Source organism: Ostrea edulis, chromosome 7, assembly GCF_947568905.1.
Source record: "Ostrea edulis chromosome 7, xbOstEdul1.1, whole genome shotgun sequence".
In the NCBI taxonomy this organism is placed as follows: Eukaryota; Metazoa; Mollusca; class Bivalvia; order Ostreida; family Ostreidae; genus Ostrea; species Ostrea edulis.
In genome coordinates, this window is record NC_079170.1 from 42,844,779 (window position 1) to 42,859,073 (window position 14,295).

A 14,295-nucleotide genomic window follows, 5' to 3' on the forward strand; every position below is an offset into this window, starting at 1 on the left:
TAAGTACTAAGTTCCAACAATATATATATATTTATATATACACATGTAAGTACTAAGTTCCAACAACACCCGATACCTAGAAGTGTCGGATTCACAACATGGATACAAGGTGTAAAGCGAAGATAAGGTACAGTGATCAATCTCATAACTCCTATAAGCAATACACAATAGATAATGGGCAAACACGGACCCCTGGACACACCAGGGGTGGGATCAGGTGGCTAGGAGGAGTAAGCATCCCCTGTCGACCGGTCACACCTGCCATGTTCCCTATATCCTGATCAGGTAAACGAGTTATCCGTAGTCAAAATCAGTGAACGGCCTAACAATCGGTATGAAGCACGTCAAATACAAAACATTATACATAGTTCTAAAATGACCAACGACATGAACAACCAGATTGTCAAATTTTCAGGACGACCTATCCCCTCTTCAGGACAAACGGAAAGAATTACATGTGGCCAATATCAACAGAGAATAATAACAAAAACTACATAGAAATACATCTAGCACTACAACTACACTAATCTACAAACGTATTTACAACGCGGACTACATGTTTTGTTATTTTTAGGCTTGCCAATGAATGTTAAAAACGAAGCGAATTAGGACATGCGTTAATCGTCCAAAGAGCTGATCCAAAATGTACTAAGTAATAAAAATAGACTTAATTAATCTCAGGTGGAACGAGTTAACCATATTACGTTGAAAAACAGTAAAACCAACTCGTATCCAGAGAGATTCTATTTGAACTATACATTAAGAATAAATAATTGATAAAAGATAATAAAAAATTAATAAAAAACCTATTAGTAAAAATGATGTAAGTATATAAATGAACACTATAAAAATAAAGTATAAAATAAGAAATTAACAAAAACTTGAAAGAAAAATAATTTAAATAACAAGTTTTAATAAGTAAACAAAGTGGACCAACTCAAAATAAAAACAAAGACTGAGCAGCCTAGGACATCGAGTCAACATCAGACATTTCCCGTACTGATCATTGATTGGCCACATTATATAATTCTTTTCGTTTGTCTTGAAGATTATATACATGTATATATATATATATATATGTGTGTGTGTGTGTGTGTGTGTGTGTGTGTGTGTGTGTGTGTGTGTGTGTGTGTGTGTGACAAAAAGAAAAACAAAGGCAATGATCATATGATGATTTATATTTAAATTTATTTCTAGCGAACTGCAGAAGAAACATGGCGATTTGTTCACACTGAAGGTTTTTGGTCAAACGATCATCGTGGTTTGTGGTTATGACATAATTAAAGAAGTGATGGTCAAGAATGGAGAAATAACGTCTGGTCACCCCGTAGTTTTCGGATTTACGGAGTATTTCGAACTTTCAGGTATTTTAGAGGGAATATGATGTTGATTGTCAAACACGAACGGACCAGTAAAACGAATTTCATGTTCTATTTGAAATTTTCGTTTAGGTTTAGACTAATTTGGAATTAGTGTACGGAAATCGGTAGGCGTCAGGGTATAGAATTAATATTTATTTAACGTGGGGTCACCACTTAATTTATGTGCATGCAGCGGCCACTTAATTTAACTGGGGGTCGCCACTTATTATCCACCTACCGCCAGTTAATTCATGTGGCTGCCGTCACTTAATTTAACTGGTGCCCGCCATTTAATTTATTTGGCGGTCGCCAATCAATTTATTTGGCGGCCGCCAGTTGATTTAACTGACAGCCGCCACGTTATTTATATAGCAGCCACCACTCAATTTAAACGATTTATATGGCGGTCGCCAGTTATTCAACTCCTCTCTCTATATATTTCTCTCTCAAAAAGAAAGGGGCGCAATCCCTGTAATCTCCCTCTCCAATGTCTAGTAAAATGTATGTGATATTGAATTAAGAGCAGTAAAATATTGTTTTTCGATTGTGTTGTTTATTTACAAAGTTATATAAATGTTTACGATATAAAAAGTCGACAAATCTTCATGTGTACTTAATATACCAACGTACCATGCACGTAGAACCAGGGGGTTGGCCCTCCACTTTTTTGACAACGTTCATTTTCTTGTTATTTTCATATGCAAACTAAGTTATTGACATGTGTAATAAGATTAATTGGCGGATTGGGCCCCACTCCACTCTTTTGCTGGTAGTAATGAATGGTAAAAACGTAATAATGAATGAACTGATGAATTGAAATTGAACGGAGACCAATCCCTCCAATATTAGAATATGAAGTTTGAGCAAAAGAGAAATTTTCAGGCTCCTTTTCTGCTTGTCAGCAATTGTAGAAGAGTATTTCTCATACGGCTGCCCCTACACTTTGAAAAAACGATGCTAGGTGTTTGCATACTATTCTAAATCCTTCAAAAAATAATCATTCAGCAATATGAAATCGTTTTTTTTTAAATTGGCAGCCGTCATACATGTATAAATTAAGTGGCGGCCGGCAGATAAATTAAGTGGCGACAGGCTGTTAATTCATATGCCGACCGCCAGATAATAAGTGGCGGCCGCCACATAAATGGAGTAGTGACTACCAGTTAAATGAATATTGATTCTATACCCTGGCAACTATCGGCTTCCGTATTAATGTATATATCATGGATGATATTTTAGGTATACTTGGAGCATCTGGGTCCATTTGGAGAAATCAGAGGAAATTCGGACATGACACATTACTAGCTATCGATTCCGGAAGTGATAATCTTGAATCTCGCGTTTTAGGAGAAGTGGCAGATTTCCTCCGAGAGGTAGAGAAAATGGAAGGCAAACCGTTCGATGTAAGCAGACTATTAAAAACATGCCATTACAACATAATATCGTCTCTTATCTTCGGAGAGAGATTTGACCACAATGACGCTAATCTTACTCGACTCGTGGATTTAGTAGACGAAGCCATGGCCATCTTTCCGGAGCAAGTGATTTTGAACTTCGTCGAATGGCTGAAGTATCTTCCTGGAGATCGTTTTAAGGTCAGACGAAGACGATTCCTGGTAAACGAAATCTTCAAAATCGTTGAAAAATCAGTGGACGAGCACAAACAAACGTTGGGAAATCCCAAGAGCGAAGATTTCATCTACAGTTTCTTGAACGAGCAGAAAAGGAGAAAGTTGAATAATGAAGATCTGACAGGCTTTGGAGGTAAGTTAGTTGTCTTTTTTAATTGTCCAAATCCAGATGGTCCATGGATATCCGGGTTAGAATAGGTCCTCAGTATACCTTGAATGATGTGCGAGTTGACTAAATGGGGCGATCCTTCAGATGAGACAGGCAAAACCCAAGGCCCCGTGTCACAGCATGCGTGTCACGATAATCACTCCCTGATCAAAGGCCATAAGGGCTGAGCATATATTTTGCAGCCGTTCACCAGCATCATGAGTGAGTGAACGATTCTCGAGTGGAACATTAAACAATATACAATCAGCCGCCCAAATCCAGATAGGCAAGCGCTCTTCCGACTTAGCTCTTGTGACTGCGCTGAGATATACCGTATATGACAATTATATATATCTGGATTGTACAATGAGATTTTAATATAATTACATTCAATGAATCTTTTGTCTCATATTTCTTTTGAAATTGGCATTGCTTTCATCTTAGACAATGAATACATCTTTGTTAAATACTAGTTTCATCCGGTTTTTAGCACAAACTGTCTTCATGATCCTCCCGAAATATAAAGTGTGGTCAAGGTCAAAGGGAGTATTGGCTGGAACGTATAAAGTAACGAATATGATATTTTAGTATTTAAATTTAGTTATTATGTCTTTGAATATACATAATGTACATAAAAATATAAATATAAACAATAAAATGTTTTTCTTTGTTGTTTTATTGGGTGATGAAAGTAGCAATCATTGCAGTATTTTTTTTACATAACCCGCTTACGCGATTATGATTTTTTTTGCATTGTTAGACACCTTCATCGCCCGATAAAAGAAGAAATAAAGCATTTTACTCGCATTGTTCAAATAATTCTTGCAGAAAATCAAACATTTTTTTTATGATATTCGTTTGGGTATTTGATTTCTTATTTTTTTTTTTGTTTATTTTGGATATACCTTTTTGCATACAAATTGTTTCTAAAATGCATATGTCTTAGAGTAATTTTACCCAACTCAAAACATGTATATGCTTATACATGTAATAGGTTCCTGATTACATGTACATTTGAATTATAGTAATGCTGGTAATTCCTTTTGCAGATAGAGACCTCCTGATATTGGCCTATATACTGTATTTTACTAGTACAGCGGCAGTTAATGAATTATATTGGTACATCTTGTTTCTCATGCACAACCCAGATGTGGTTGCACGCATGCGCAAAGAAATACAGGAAAATGTTGGATCGAAGAAATCCGTGACTATGGCCGACCAAGTCAAGCTTCCTTACTGCCGGGCCGTGATGTATGAAGTACTACGAATATCTGCCACTTTCATCATCACTGCTACACGTACATTGTCAGAAGATATCGAAGTCAAAGGTTTCACGCTGCCAAAAGATGCTTGGTTGATGCCGGTATTAGGCACCATCAACCTGGACCCGGCTATTTTTCCCGAGCCAGAGAAATTTAAACCAGAGCGATTTCTGAATGAGAATGGGGAACTGGCTGGTTATGAGAAGGTGTACGCTTCATTTTCTCTAGGTATGTTTGATATAAAGAATCATCAATGATGAGAATCGGCCTCTTTCTCATATTCATTATTTATACACTACATGTTTATCGTTTTTACTGAGCCTGTTAATCTACAGTATTAGTCTCTCTAATCCTCAATAAAGGAACTGTGAAGTAGAATTATACGGGCTCAACAGGCAAGCGCTTGATTGATCGGTTCCCAGCCTTTTGAAAGTTAAAATCCCGCTATCACCAGGTCTTGTGAGAGAAAATATATAACCTTAAATCATGATAATGAAAAAAAATAATAATACAAATTCAAGAAAGAAAAATACCGATATGTAGGGGTGGGGATATTTTCATATAGCCACTCAGTACAATTAACCACACTTATAAAGAACACATTTATAAAAAATAATGTGTATTTTTTCTCTCCCCGTGACTGGAAAATACGAAAATTCTACTGGTTATAATGAATATTGGATATAACAATCTGTTTGTCTCTGGGTTGGCAGGTTCGTTATAACCGTGTTACACTGTATAACATTTGATACACAGACACACCTGGTGGTTTTGCTGTCTTACATAGTAATTGATTTCCTCATATGAATCTATTTTAGGTCCGAGAGATTGTTTAGCCAAGAACCTTGGTAAAATGGAAATGTTTCTTTTTCTTACAACACTGGTGCAGAACTATGATATTGAAAACGAGGCCGGGAAACCTCTACCCTCTCTGGATGGAACCGCAATTGGATTTCGTCTTGCCATTCCCTACGAAGTTTGTTTGAAAAAAAGAAGCTAACACAATGGGCGATAAAAGCCATGAATATGCATTTAATGTATTTATGTGCTATTTTACATTGTATCATAACAAATTATTTATTATTTTGTATATATACATGTACCATGAATCATGAAGCAGCGTGTCTCTGGATTTTATTTGAAGATGCTTTTATAGTACAATTGTTCGGACTGTTTATAATATACTCAACAAAAAAAGAAACGCATATTCAGATTATACATAATAATTTAATTCGTCAGTTTACATCTTATTTTAATTTTTTTAAAAGTTTAAATGCAGTAAACCGTCCTGTGATAAAAATCAAACATGTCTCATGTTGCTGTGTTGAACAGTTAAGAATAATATCACAGCTTCTGTCGGTCCATACAAGGTAACAATTTAATGACTGCATTACAGGGAGTTTTAATATCGAGTATGTCCTCCGTTTGCACCAATTCCAGCCTGAACACGTCTTGTCATAGAGTTAATAAGCTTGTTGATGGTAACCTGAGGGATACAGTTCCATTTCTGCAACAAGGCCTGCTCTAAATCCTGGATGGTGGTTGGTGGATTGGGACGGCGTCTAACTCGTTTATCCAGCTCATCCCATAGATGTTCAATTGGATTAAGGTCTTGTGAGAACGCTGGCCATGGAAGACATCCACGTTGTTCGTCTGCAGAAAATCCGAGCACACCCTTGCCACATGCGGCCTTGCGTTGTAATGTTGCAGAGTCAGATTGTGCTGATGGACAAATGGTACAGCCAAAGGAGCAAGGATTTCATTACGATATTTTAGTGCATTCATATTGCCATGAATTACGTGGAGTGTTGTTCGCCTTCCGTAAGCAATACCTCCCCACACCATAACGTTTCCACCACCAAAGCGATCTCTTTCAATTACACAACAGTCTGCAAAACGCTCATTCGTCCGGCGATACACACGTGGACGACCATCAGCTCTATACAAGTTGAATTTCGACTCATCTGTGAAGAGATCTTGATGCCATTGTCGTCGCCTCCACATTCTAGGGTCATGCTGTCTTAACCAATCCATTCGTCCCTGGCGACGTCTCGACGTTAGTGGATTTCTATTGTATGGACGTCGTGCACGAATTCCAGCTCTTCGCAGTCTGTTACGAACAGTTTGAGCCCTTGTACGCTGATTTCCTCGCCCAGCAATTGTAGCACCAGTCTCTACAGCAGTTTTGAATCGACTGCGCAGGTGCTGAAGGCGGATCTGACGGTCCTGCCTGGGAGTGGTAACCCGCGGATGGCCAGTTCTTGGTCTGTCATCTGTGCTTCCCAGCTGGTTGGGACGAACATTTAACCGCTGCACAGTCGATTGATGTACTCTAAATGCAGTTGCAATATCCTGTTGCGTAGCTCCGGCTAGTAGCATCGTTAGAGCCCGGTTGCGTTCATCTTTGTTTAAGCGCGGCATTGCGGCATCAAACATGCCATAAAATCTTAAATATGGGTTTGATAGGAGTGTTTGTTGTTTCCCTAAATCCAAAATATTAATGACAATAGACCCCCGATTTACAAGAAATCGTGCAAAACACTCTTTTTCTAAACAGGATTAACCAAGCGAAACATTTCGACACTGGGGTTTGAAAGGACCATGCTGTGTTTTAAATAGGCCACAGGTATCCATTGATAGACGTGACAATTATTCCATATACTGTTTCAAAATTTCTTTGATGAGTAAAAAATAAGCGTTTCTTTTTTGTTGAGTATATATATAGGTCTAAGTTCTCCCTCACTGATTGTGCGGAACGACATGTTACTTTGTTTTGAAAAATAAATTGTGTGCAACCTTTTGGCGTATAAATGGTTGTTATCTTAAGATATGACGTCACGAAAATATAACTTTCCCCTAACTTTTGAAATAATGATCGAAGATGCATATCTTAATAGACCGTCTTCGGTACTTTGAATAATGTTCTAGAAGTCAATTTTAAATCTTATTCGCAAAGTTGTTCTCGAGAAATCGTTTAATGTTTAATCGTTTCCAGTCGAAAAAGGCGATGTACAATGTGGCGTTTTTGACGTCAAATTACAAAGAATTTAAACAAAACAAGTCTAGATCACACAACAAACAAGAAGCCACACTGATTTAGATTCTTTGATTACAGTTATTGCTCCTTTGTTAGCTGACCTGTTTTTATATTCATATGAAGCAGAATTTATTCAAAAACTTCTACTTGAGAAGAAAAAATCTCTCGCTGTGACCTTCAATTCGACTTTTAGATATATCGATGACGTTTTGTCTATTAACAATGATAGCTTTCATTCATATGTCGATTTGATATATCCCTGTGAGCTCGAAATAAAGGACACCACAGAGTCGTCTACTTCTGCTTCATACTTCGATATTTTATTGAAAGTAGACATTAACGACAAACTGACAACTCAACTGTATGACAAACGGGATGATTTCAGCTTCTCCATCGTCAACTTCCCACATTTATGTAGCAATATTCCATTATCACCTGCATATGGTGTTTATATATCTCAACTGATTCGATATGCAAGAGCTTGTTCTGGGTATAGTCAGTTTTTAAATCGAGGTAAGCTACTGACAAACAAGTTGATGTTACAGGGATTTCAACAGTCTCGATTGAAGTCAGCATTTCGCAAATTATATGGTCGTTATAACGATCTAGTTCATCAATACAACCTTGCATTGGATCAAATGCTGTCTGACGTGTTTCATACCGATTGTTAAACCGTTCTTGGCACACTGATTTGACTGCGGATAACTCCGTTTACCTGATCAGGATATGGGGCTCACGGCGGGTGTGACCGGTCAACAGGGGATGCTTACTCCTCCTAGGCACCTGATCCCACCTCTGGTGTGTCCAGGGGTCCGTGTTTGCCCAACTATCTATTTTGTATTGCTTGTAGGAGTTATGAGATTGATCACTGTTCGTTATCTTCACCTTGCATAGCAAACCTATATTACCCGGGTATGTTTAGTATCGTGCGAATTACAAATTGTCTTTTACGAAAATATTTTTGTCTTATATAAAATTTGATTTCGGAGCTTTGGAATGAGATGATGGGGAATGGCGAATTTCTATCATCAACTCGAAGTATGACAATATTATTAGAGAGTTAATATGAGATAATAGTGACCGAATGCTTCTCTGTGAGAGAACAAATCCAGAACCTGATGGCGAGAAACTTGTTTTATTTGTATTCGTGTTTTAATTATTATTATATTAATGGTAATCTTAACGGGCACCTGTATCATTCATGCATGTCCATCGAAATGAAAATAGTATTATCTGAAATCTTAATTGCATTGAAATTGTTGCTTTGTCTGCCTTGGTTTGTTCCCTGCTTTAGATGTTCTGTGTTAATTCTCCACCATTTTGGTAATCTTGTTCTTTGTACAGTACAGTAAGTTATATGTTTGTATAGAGAAGTGAGATTGTAAGTAACAAATTTATGTGTTAACGTTAACATTTTATACCGTTATCAGCATTTTGTTGGCCATGGATTATTCAGTTTAGTTTATACACATATTATTGAATGAAGATCCAGTTTTCGTCTTTCATTGTTACAAGGTGAAGATAACAAACAGTGATCAATCTCATAACTCCTATAAGCAATACAAAAGAGTTAGTTGGGCAAACACGGACCCCTGTACACACCAGAGGTGGGATCAGGTGCCTAGGAGGAGTAAGCATCCCCTGTTGACCGGTCACACCCGCCGTGAGCCCTATATCCTGATCATGTAAACAGAGTTATTCGCAGTCAAAATCAGTGTACCAAGAACGGCTTAACAACTAAAACAAATTGTACCTAGAAATCCGAATGACAGATAAAAACTAGTAAGATAATTCTGAATAATAATCAGAAGGATATAAAATCGCAAGAAGTACATTTCAGAATCCTAATGAATGCACATCATTATGATATTACCTTTCTTGCACATAATGACTACTTGGTTATTTCCGTAACAGTGAGTCTTGAAACTGAGCAACTGTCCTTGCTGATCAATTACACGACGCGTAACTTATTCATTGTCTGACCTCTTTGGCTGCAAGTGGAAAACATGAAACCCTATCCGATCTTTAACAAATAAAAAAGATGAAATTGGTTTTGAGTTGACGAGTCATGTAGTATGATGTCTCCCTGACTTATCGCTTGCCAAAATTCCTTAAGTAACGCTGTAAGTACTTGGAAAATGTGCTCCGAAACCAGGTTCCCTTGTTTGTTTACAAATTTTCGTTTTCTTACCTTGTGTATTTCATTTTACCGGTAGAAGGCCGATCTTTAAAGCTGATAAAAGCGACGAACGATTGCTAAGTCAAACCTTGGATGAGATAGGCAGGGAATCCAAACGTTTGATGAAATTAACGTCGTGAAAAAAATCACAAAGAGGTGTAGTAATGTCCATACTTCAAGTACTTATGGTATTTAGGTCTATAATTGCACATCTTACAAACTGTTACGTACGGTTTTTCTTTTTGCAAATCTCAGACACTTCTGACGGTTGAGCGTGGTAATCCTTTAACACATTTTGGAATAATGATCTTTAGAATAATTAAATCCTATTGCACACGGATGGGGTAGGTCTTTATTGTTAATTCATAAGGGTATTTCAAATGGGCGGGGGTAGATATATCTTAATTCTCCAGGGAGTGGTGTAGGGTGGAGACATAAGGACTATATCGATGTTATCCATGCTGTATATTTACGGTAATCCCCATCTTATTATAGTTCTACATCTTGTGAACTTGCCCGATACTTCTGTCGACTTAGCATCGTGATTTTTGGTAAATAACAAGTAAGAATAATAAATATCTCTATTTTTTATTCCAACAAATATCTCTATTTTTTATTCCAACATTTCAGGAGCCTCCGTGGCGGAGTGGTTAGAGCATCGCACTCAAAATAACACGGCCTCTCATCTCTGTCGGCGCGGGTTTGAATCTCGCTCGCGCCGGTAAGTGAGAGAGTTTCCCAGTTTAGTTTCGGAAGGTCGGTGGTCTCTTCCCAGGTACATTGTATCTGGGGTCTCTCTTCCACCAATAAAAAAGCTGGACGCCACCATATAACTGAAAAATTGTTGAGTGTGGCGGCAAACATCAATCAATCAATCAATCAATCAATACATCATATTCCAACACTTCCAAATAGCTCTGTTTGTAGGTCTAATTTCAATTGACATGGATGTCTTCCATTGGTGAGGTAGATCAACTTTTGATTCACATATGGAAGGAGGATATAAGTTCTATAGATAGGTGTATGTTATTAACAATGTATTCGGTAGTTCTTATCTCATCATAGTTCAACACCAGAATCAAAATGCACATCTTGCGAACTGCCATGGTTTTACATGTCAAACTCTTCTGAAGATCTGATGATCTTTTAAAATCATCCCTCAAATATTCAAACCTGTAGGAGTGGTGAAAATGAAGGACGTTGCGAGAAGATACGCATGGTAGCCTGGAATTCATAACGAAATTGATAATATCATTAAATCTGACAATAGATGTGCTGGTAGTTCATGCTTATTCAAATGTGCACATTTACCAAACAATAGAATCATATCATTTTAATATCTGCTATGACTTTGAAAAACTAAAATCAATGATAAATCAATGAAATCAATCAATATTTTGAATCAAAATGTTTTGGTGGTTGAGGTCAAAAAACTTTTAGAGGCCGAATTTGAGGTTGGGTCAACTTTTAAGGCCCGGTCAAAACTTGGTATGAAACCTACTTAAAGGCAAAAATTGAGGGCAGGCCAATTTTAAGGCCAGGTCAATGGAGTCAGGCCAGGATTTATAGCATGCCATGCGGCTTTCTGGTTGTTACAGGGCATCATAATTTATCCCATTTATTATGTGATTAACTGTGTCAGTGAAGAGTGAGGCATAGATGGGATATAAGTATGGACTTTTAAAAGGATTCACGCTGTTGTTATATTTTTCATTAACGCATCGTGAATTACACCATGTATCAGCGCGTCTCCAGCCAGTCCACACACAGAAAACAACCGCTAAACAACGTTATCCGATGCGTGTGCTAAAATAAACAAACACACTCGCTGAGAAGTGCTGACTTTGTTCATAAACGTTGTAACATTAACATAATCTGATGATCTTTGATTATCAGTTAGTAGAATTGATTTATGTTCTTTTGAATATTACAAATATCTACATGTATGTTCTAAAGATAAAAAGTAGGACGGTAGGACATGTTATATATGTGTTATTTTAACGTTGTATATTATATATATATATATATATATATATATATATATATATATATTAAAAGAAATAGAATAAACAGTACACAAAGTTAATTTTTTTTAAATTTTTAAATTTTTAACTTTGTGTACTGTTTATTCTAGTTCTTTTAATATTTTATACCGGACACTTTGATTTTTTTAAAAACACAATTTGGATATATATATATATATATATATATATATATATATATATATATATATATATATATATATAAGAGTTGCCGTCGCGGTGGTTGAGAGGTTAGTACGTTCGCCCCGCATGCTGTAGGCCGGGGTTCGAATCCCGGCCACGACAGACCTAAGTCGTCAAAACGGGTAGTGACAGTTCCATCGCCAAACGCTCGGCATCAGGTGTGAATGTCACGGGTCCTTGGAGATGACCTTATCAACGGATGTCTCGTGTCACAGTAGGTGTGGCACTGCTCAATGGTCGTAAGCGCCGAACATAGGTCTAAACTTGAAGCCCTTCACCGATCTTGGTGACGTCTTTATATGAGTCAAGCGAAACGTTAAGCAAGATACAATCAATATATATTAAAGTTGACATCTGCAACATTAATAAATGTTTGGAATAGTAATTGATTCTGATGGTTGTTAATGGGTAACCTATTAAATGCATGAACTCTCCACCATTTGATATTTGTATACTCTGTGAAATTCTCGTATTGTAGCTTAATGAATGTTAATGAGTTACCGAGTAATAAAATGTAGTTACAGTCAACAGACGTTTTTATATAGATTCATACACAACAGAAAATGTTCAGACAGCCTTCTGGAATGGGGGTGGAATGATCCTACAATACATCGGCTGAAGTTTATATATCAAATACAATTCACTCTACTATATTTTGAAAAAAAAGGGGAAAGTGGGAAGAAGCAACCAGGCAAAGTTATTGAGGCAAAGTTATTGATAGTGTTTTGCATGTAAAAAGGACTTTACATCTAAAGAAAACGAAAGAGTCACGTTGTCCAGCAAAAATATAGAACAAAAATGATGGAGCAGGCTCTCTGTCCTATGTTGTTACAGGCCTATGAGACCACCAAATCTTGCGTGGAATATTTTATTTCGCACCAAGTGCTACACCTAAATCAAATTCATGCAAATACATAAGGGATGACAAATTAGTATTGATTTCACGCTTCACGGGGCGCCATTATTTACGCCAGTCTGACTCAGAACGGAGAAAACAGGCGGAGTCGATAAGACATGGATGCAGGTAGGTGTGATTCTGGTCATGAACGGAAGTGAATATGCCAAATACACACTAAACCGTTCGTAGATGAACACAAATGTCTTTCCAAAATACTTTTTAAATGTACGCGGACTGCCCGCAATGTGGTGTGCAACATGCATGTTATATTACAAAAATATGGTGTCATTTTAGCTAACCTGAGCTGCAAGTTTAAGTGGATTTTTCTGATCAACCAAAGTCTGTCCGTGTGTCTGCCAATCTAATTAAAATTAGATCCTTGATCCGCTCATGCAATCGCTACACAAAGATCTAACAACGACCCATTCTCTCACCAGAGGGCGCGCAGCGTAACGCCCTCTGGTGAGAGATTGACAACGACCCACAGAGAGTGGTGTTCAGTGACCTGAGTTATTTACATAAAGGGTAAAAAAAAATCAACCAATCACAAAATTCGTTTCTCCGCGTTGTTGATGGATATGTAAAAATGGCGTCTAGATCAAGCGTTGCAGCGGCATTTGAGCGAGTGAAAGACAAATTTGAAGTAGAGAAACTGAAGGACAAACAATTAGATATGCTATCTGCAGTTATGAGGGGTGATGACTGTGTTGGCGTTTTACCAAGAGTATACGGGAAATCTTTACCATACCAGGTCTCAAAGATGGTGGCGAATGAGCTAGGAATGGAATTCCACAAAGTAAGCATTTCGTCACATTTTCATTATTATATGCCGTCCATGCTTTGCCATCATATTTAGTGAGTCAATTTTATTGGTTTTTATTGTTTATGTTGTTGTCTGTTCTCCACTAATTTCTCTGATGCAGGACCAGGTAGCTCTTCTGCAGAGCTTTGGGCATATTATGAAAGTCATGTATGTTAAAATTATTGTAATTATTATCGAGCAAATATAAATCTCTGTAGTAAAAATGCATATGTAAATATATTCACTATGACCTCGTAGCCACCCACCAGTGCCGGTGTTATAGAGCCAGACTTCCCCCCCATAGTGAGACTTCTCCCCGGAAGTCTGGCTGTAGAGTGAGCCTTTCCCCCGGTAGTCTCGCTCTAGAGTGAGCCCCCCCCCCCCCCCCCCGCAGACGTGTTATAGAATAAACCTTACCCTCAGGGGGAAGACTCACTCTAGAGCCATAACACTCTCTTGAAGTCTCGCTCTAGAGGTACACCCCCGCTTTCATCCCCTCCTATGCAAACTATGAAATAAATTTAGTTGATCGGCCAGGGAATTACTTACCTCTCTACCTCTCTACCTATACCTACCTACCTACCTACCTACTTTAAAAAAAAGAGTTTTATTTTTGTATTTTCAACACATTTATTCATACAAACATTCAAACTGTAATCTACACTCACTCATTCACACTTACAATTACTCTGTGCACCTTCTGTATCAACAATAACAGTGAATTGTATATATGATATATACATGTATAATAT

At 37.5% G+C, this 14,295-nt stretch overlaps 3 protein-coding genes across 4 annotated transcripts in view; 2 read left to right on the forward strand and 1 right to left on the reverse strand.

Moving 5' to 3' along the window:
- Nucleotides 1-1,276: 1,276 nt before the first annotated feature.
- LOC125653645 (cytochrome P450 2B1-like) overlaps nucleotides 1,277-14,295 on the forward strand; it is a 31,787-nt gene continuing 18,768 nt past the window's right edge. Inside the window, exon 1 of one of the 2 annotated variants that reach the window (XM_056144493.1) lies at nucleotides 1,277-1,364. In XM_056144493.1, the coding sequence (XP_056000468.1) occupies nucleotides 1,292-1,364 (73 nt within the window). In that variant the 5' untranslated portion in view covers nucleotides 1,277-1,291. Of the gene's footprint in view, nucleotides 1,365-12,805; nucleotides 12,868-14,295 lie in introns of those variants that run through there. The other variant, XM_056144492.1, reaches the window with a different exon arrangement.
- Nucleotides 3,661-5,417, forward strand: LOC130048155 (cytochrome P450 2D4-like). Its single transcript, XM_056144500.1, has 2 exons — nucleotides 3,661-4,630; nucleotides 5,221-5,417. The coding sequence occupies exons 1-2, from the start codon at nucleotides 4,168-4,170 to the stop codon at nucleotides 5,400-5,402; spliced, it is 645 nt and encodes a 214-aa protein (XP_056000475.1). The 5' UTR covers nucleotides 3,661-4,167; the 3' UTR covers nucleotides 5,403-5,417.
- Nucleotides 10,518-14,295, reverse strand: part of LOC130048156 (uncharacterized) — a 12,098-nt gene continuing 8,320 nt past the window's right edge. Inside the window, exon 2 of the mRNA XM_056144501.1 lies at nucleotides 10,518-10,842. Coding sequence (XP_056000476.1) covers nucleotides 10,602-10,842 — 241 coding nt within the window. The 3' untranslated portion in view covers nucleotides 10,518-10,601. The remainder of the gene's footprint in view (nucleotides 10,843-14,295) is intronic.

Bases quoted from the DNA above. Each gene is read 5' to 3' on its own strand.
- LOC130048155 (XM_056144500.1), top strand. From the start codon at position 4,168: ATGCTGGTAATTCCTTTTGCAGATAGAGACCTCCTGATATTGGCCTAT. The intron at 4,631-5,220 runs GTATGTTTGATA...AATCTATTTTAG, and splicing joins GTACGCTTCATTTTCTCTAG to GTCCGAGAGATTGTTTAGCC.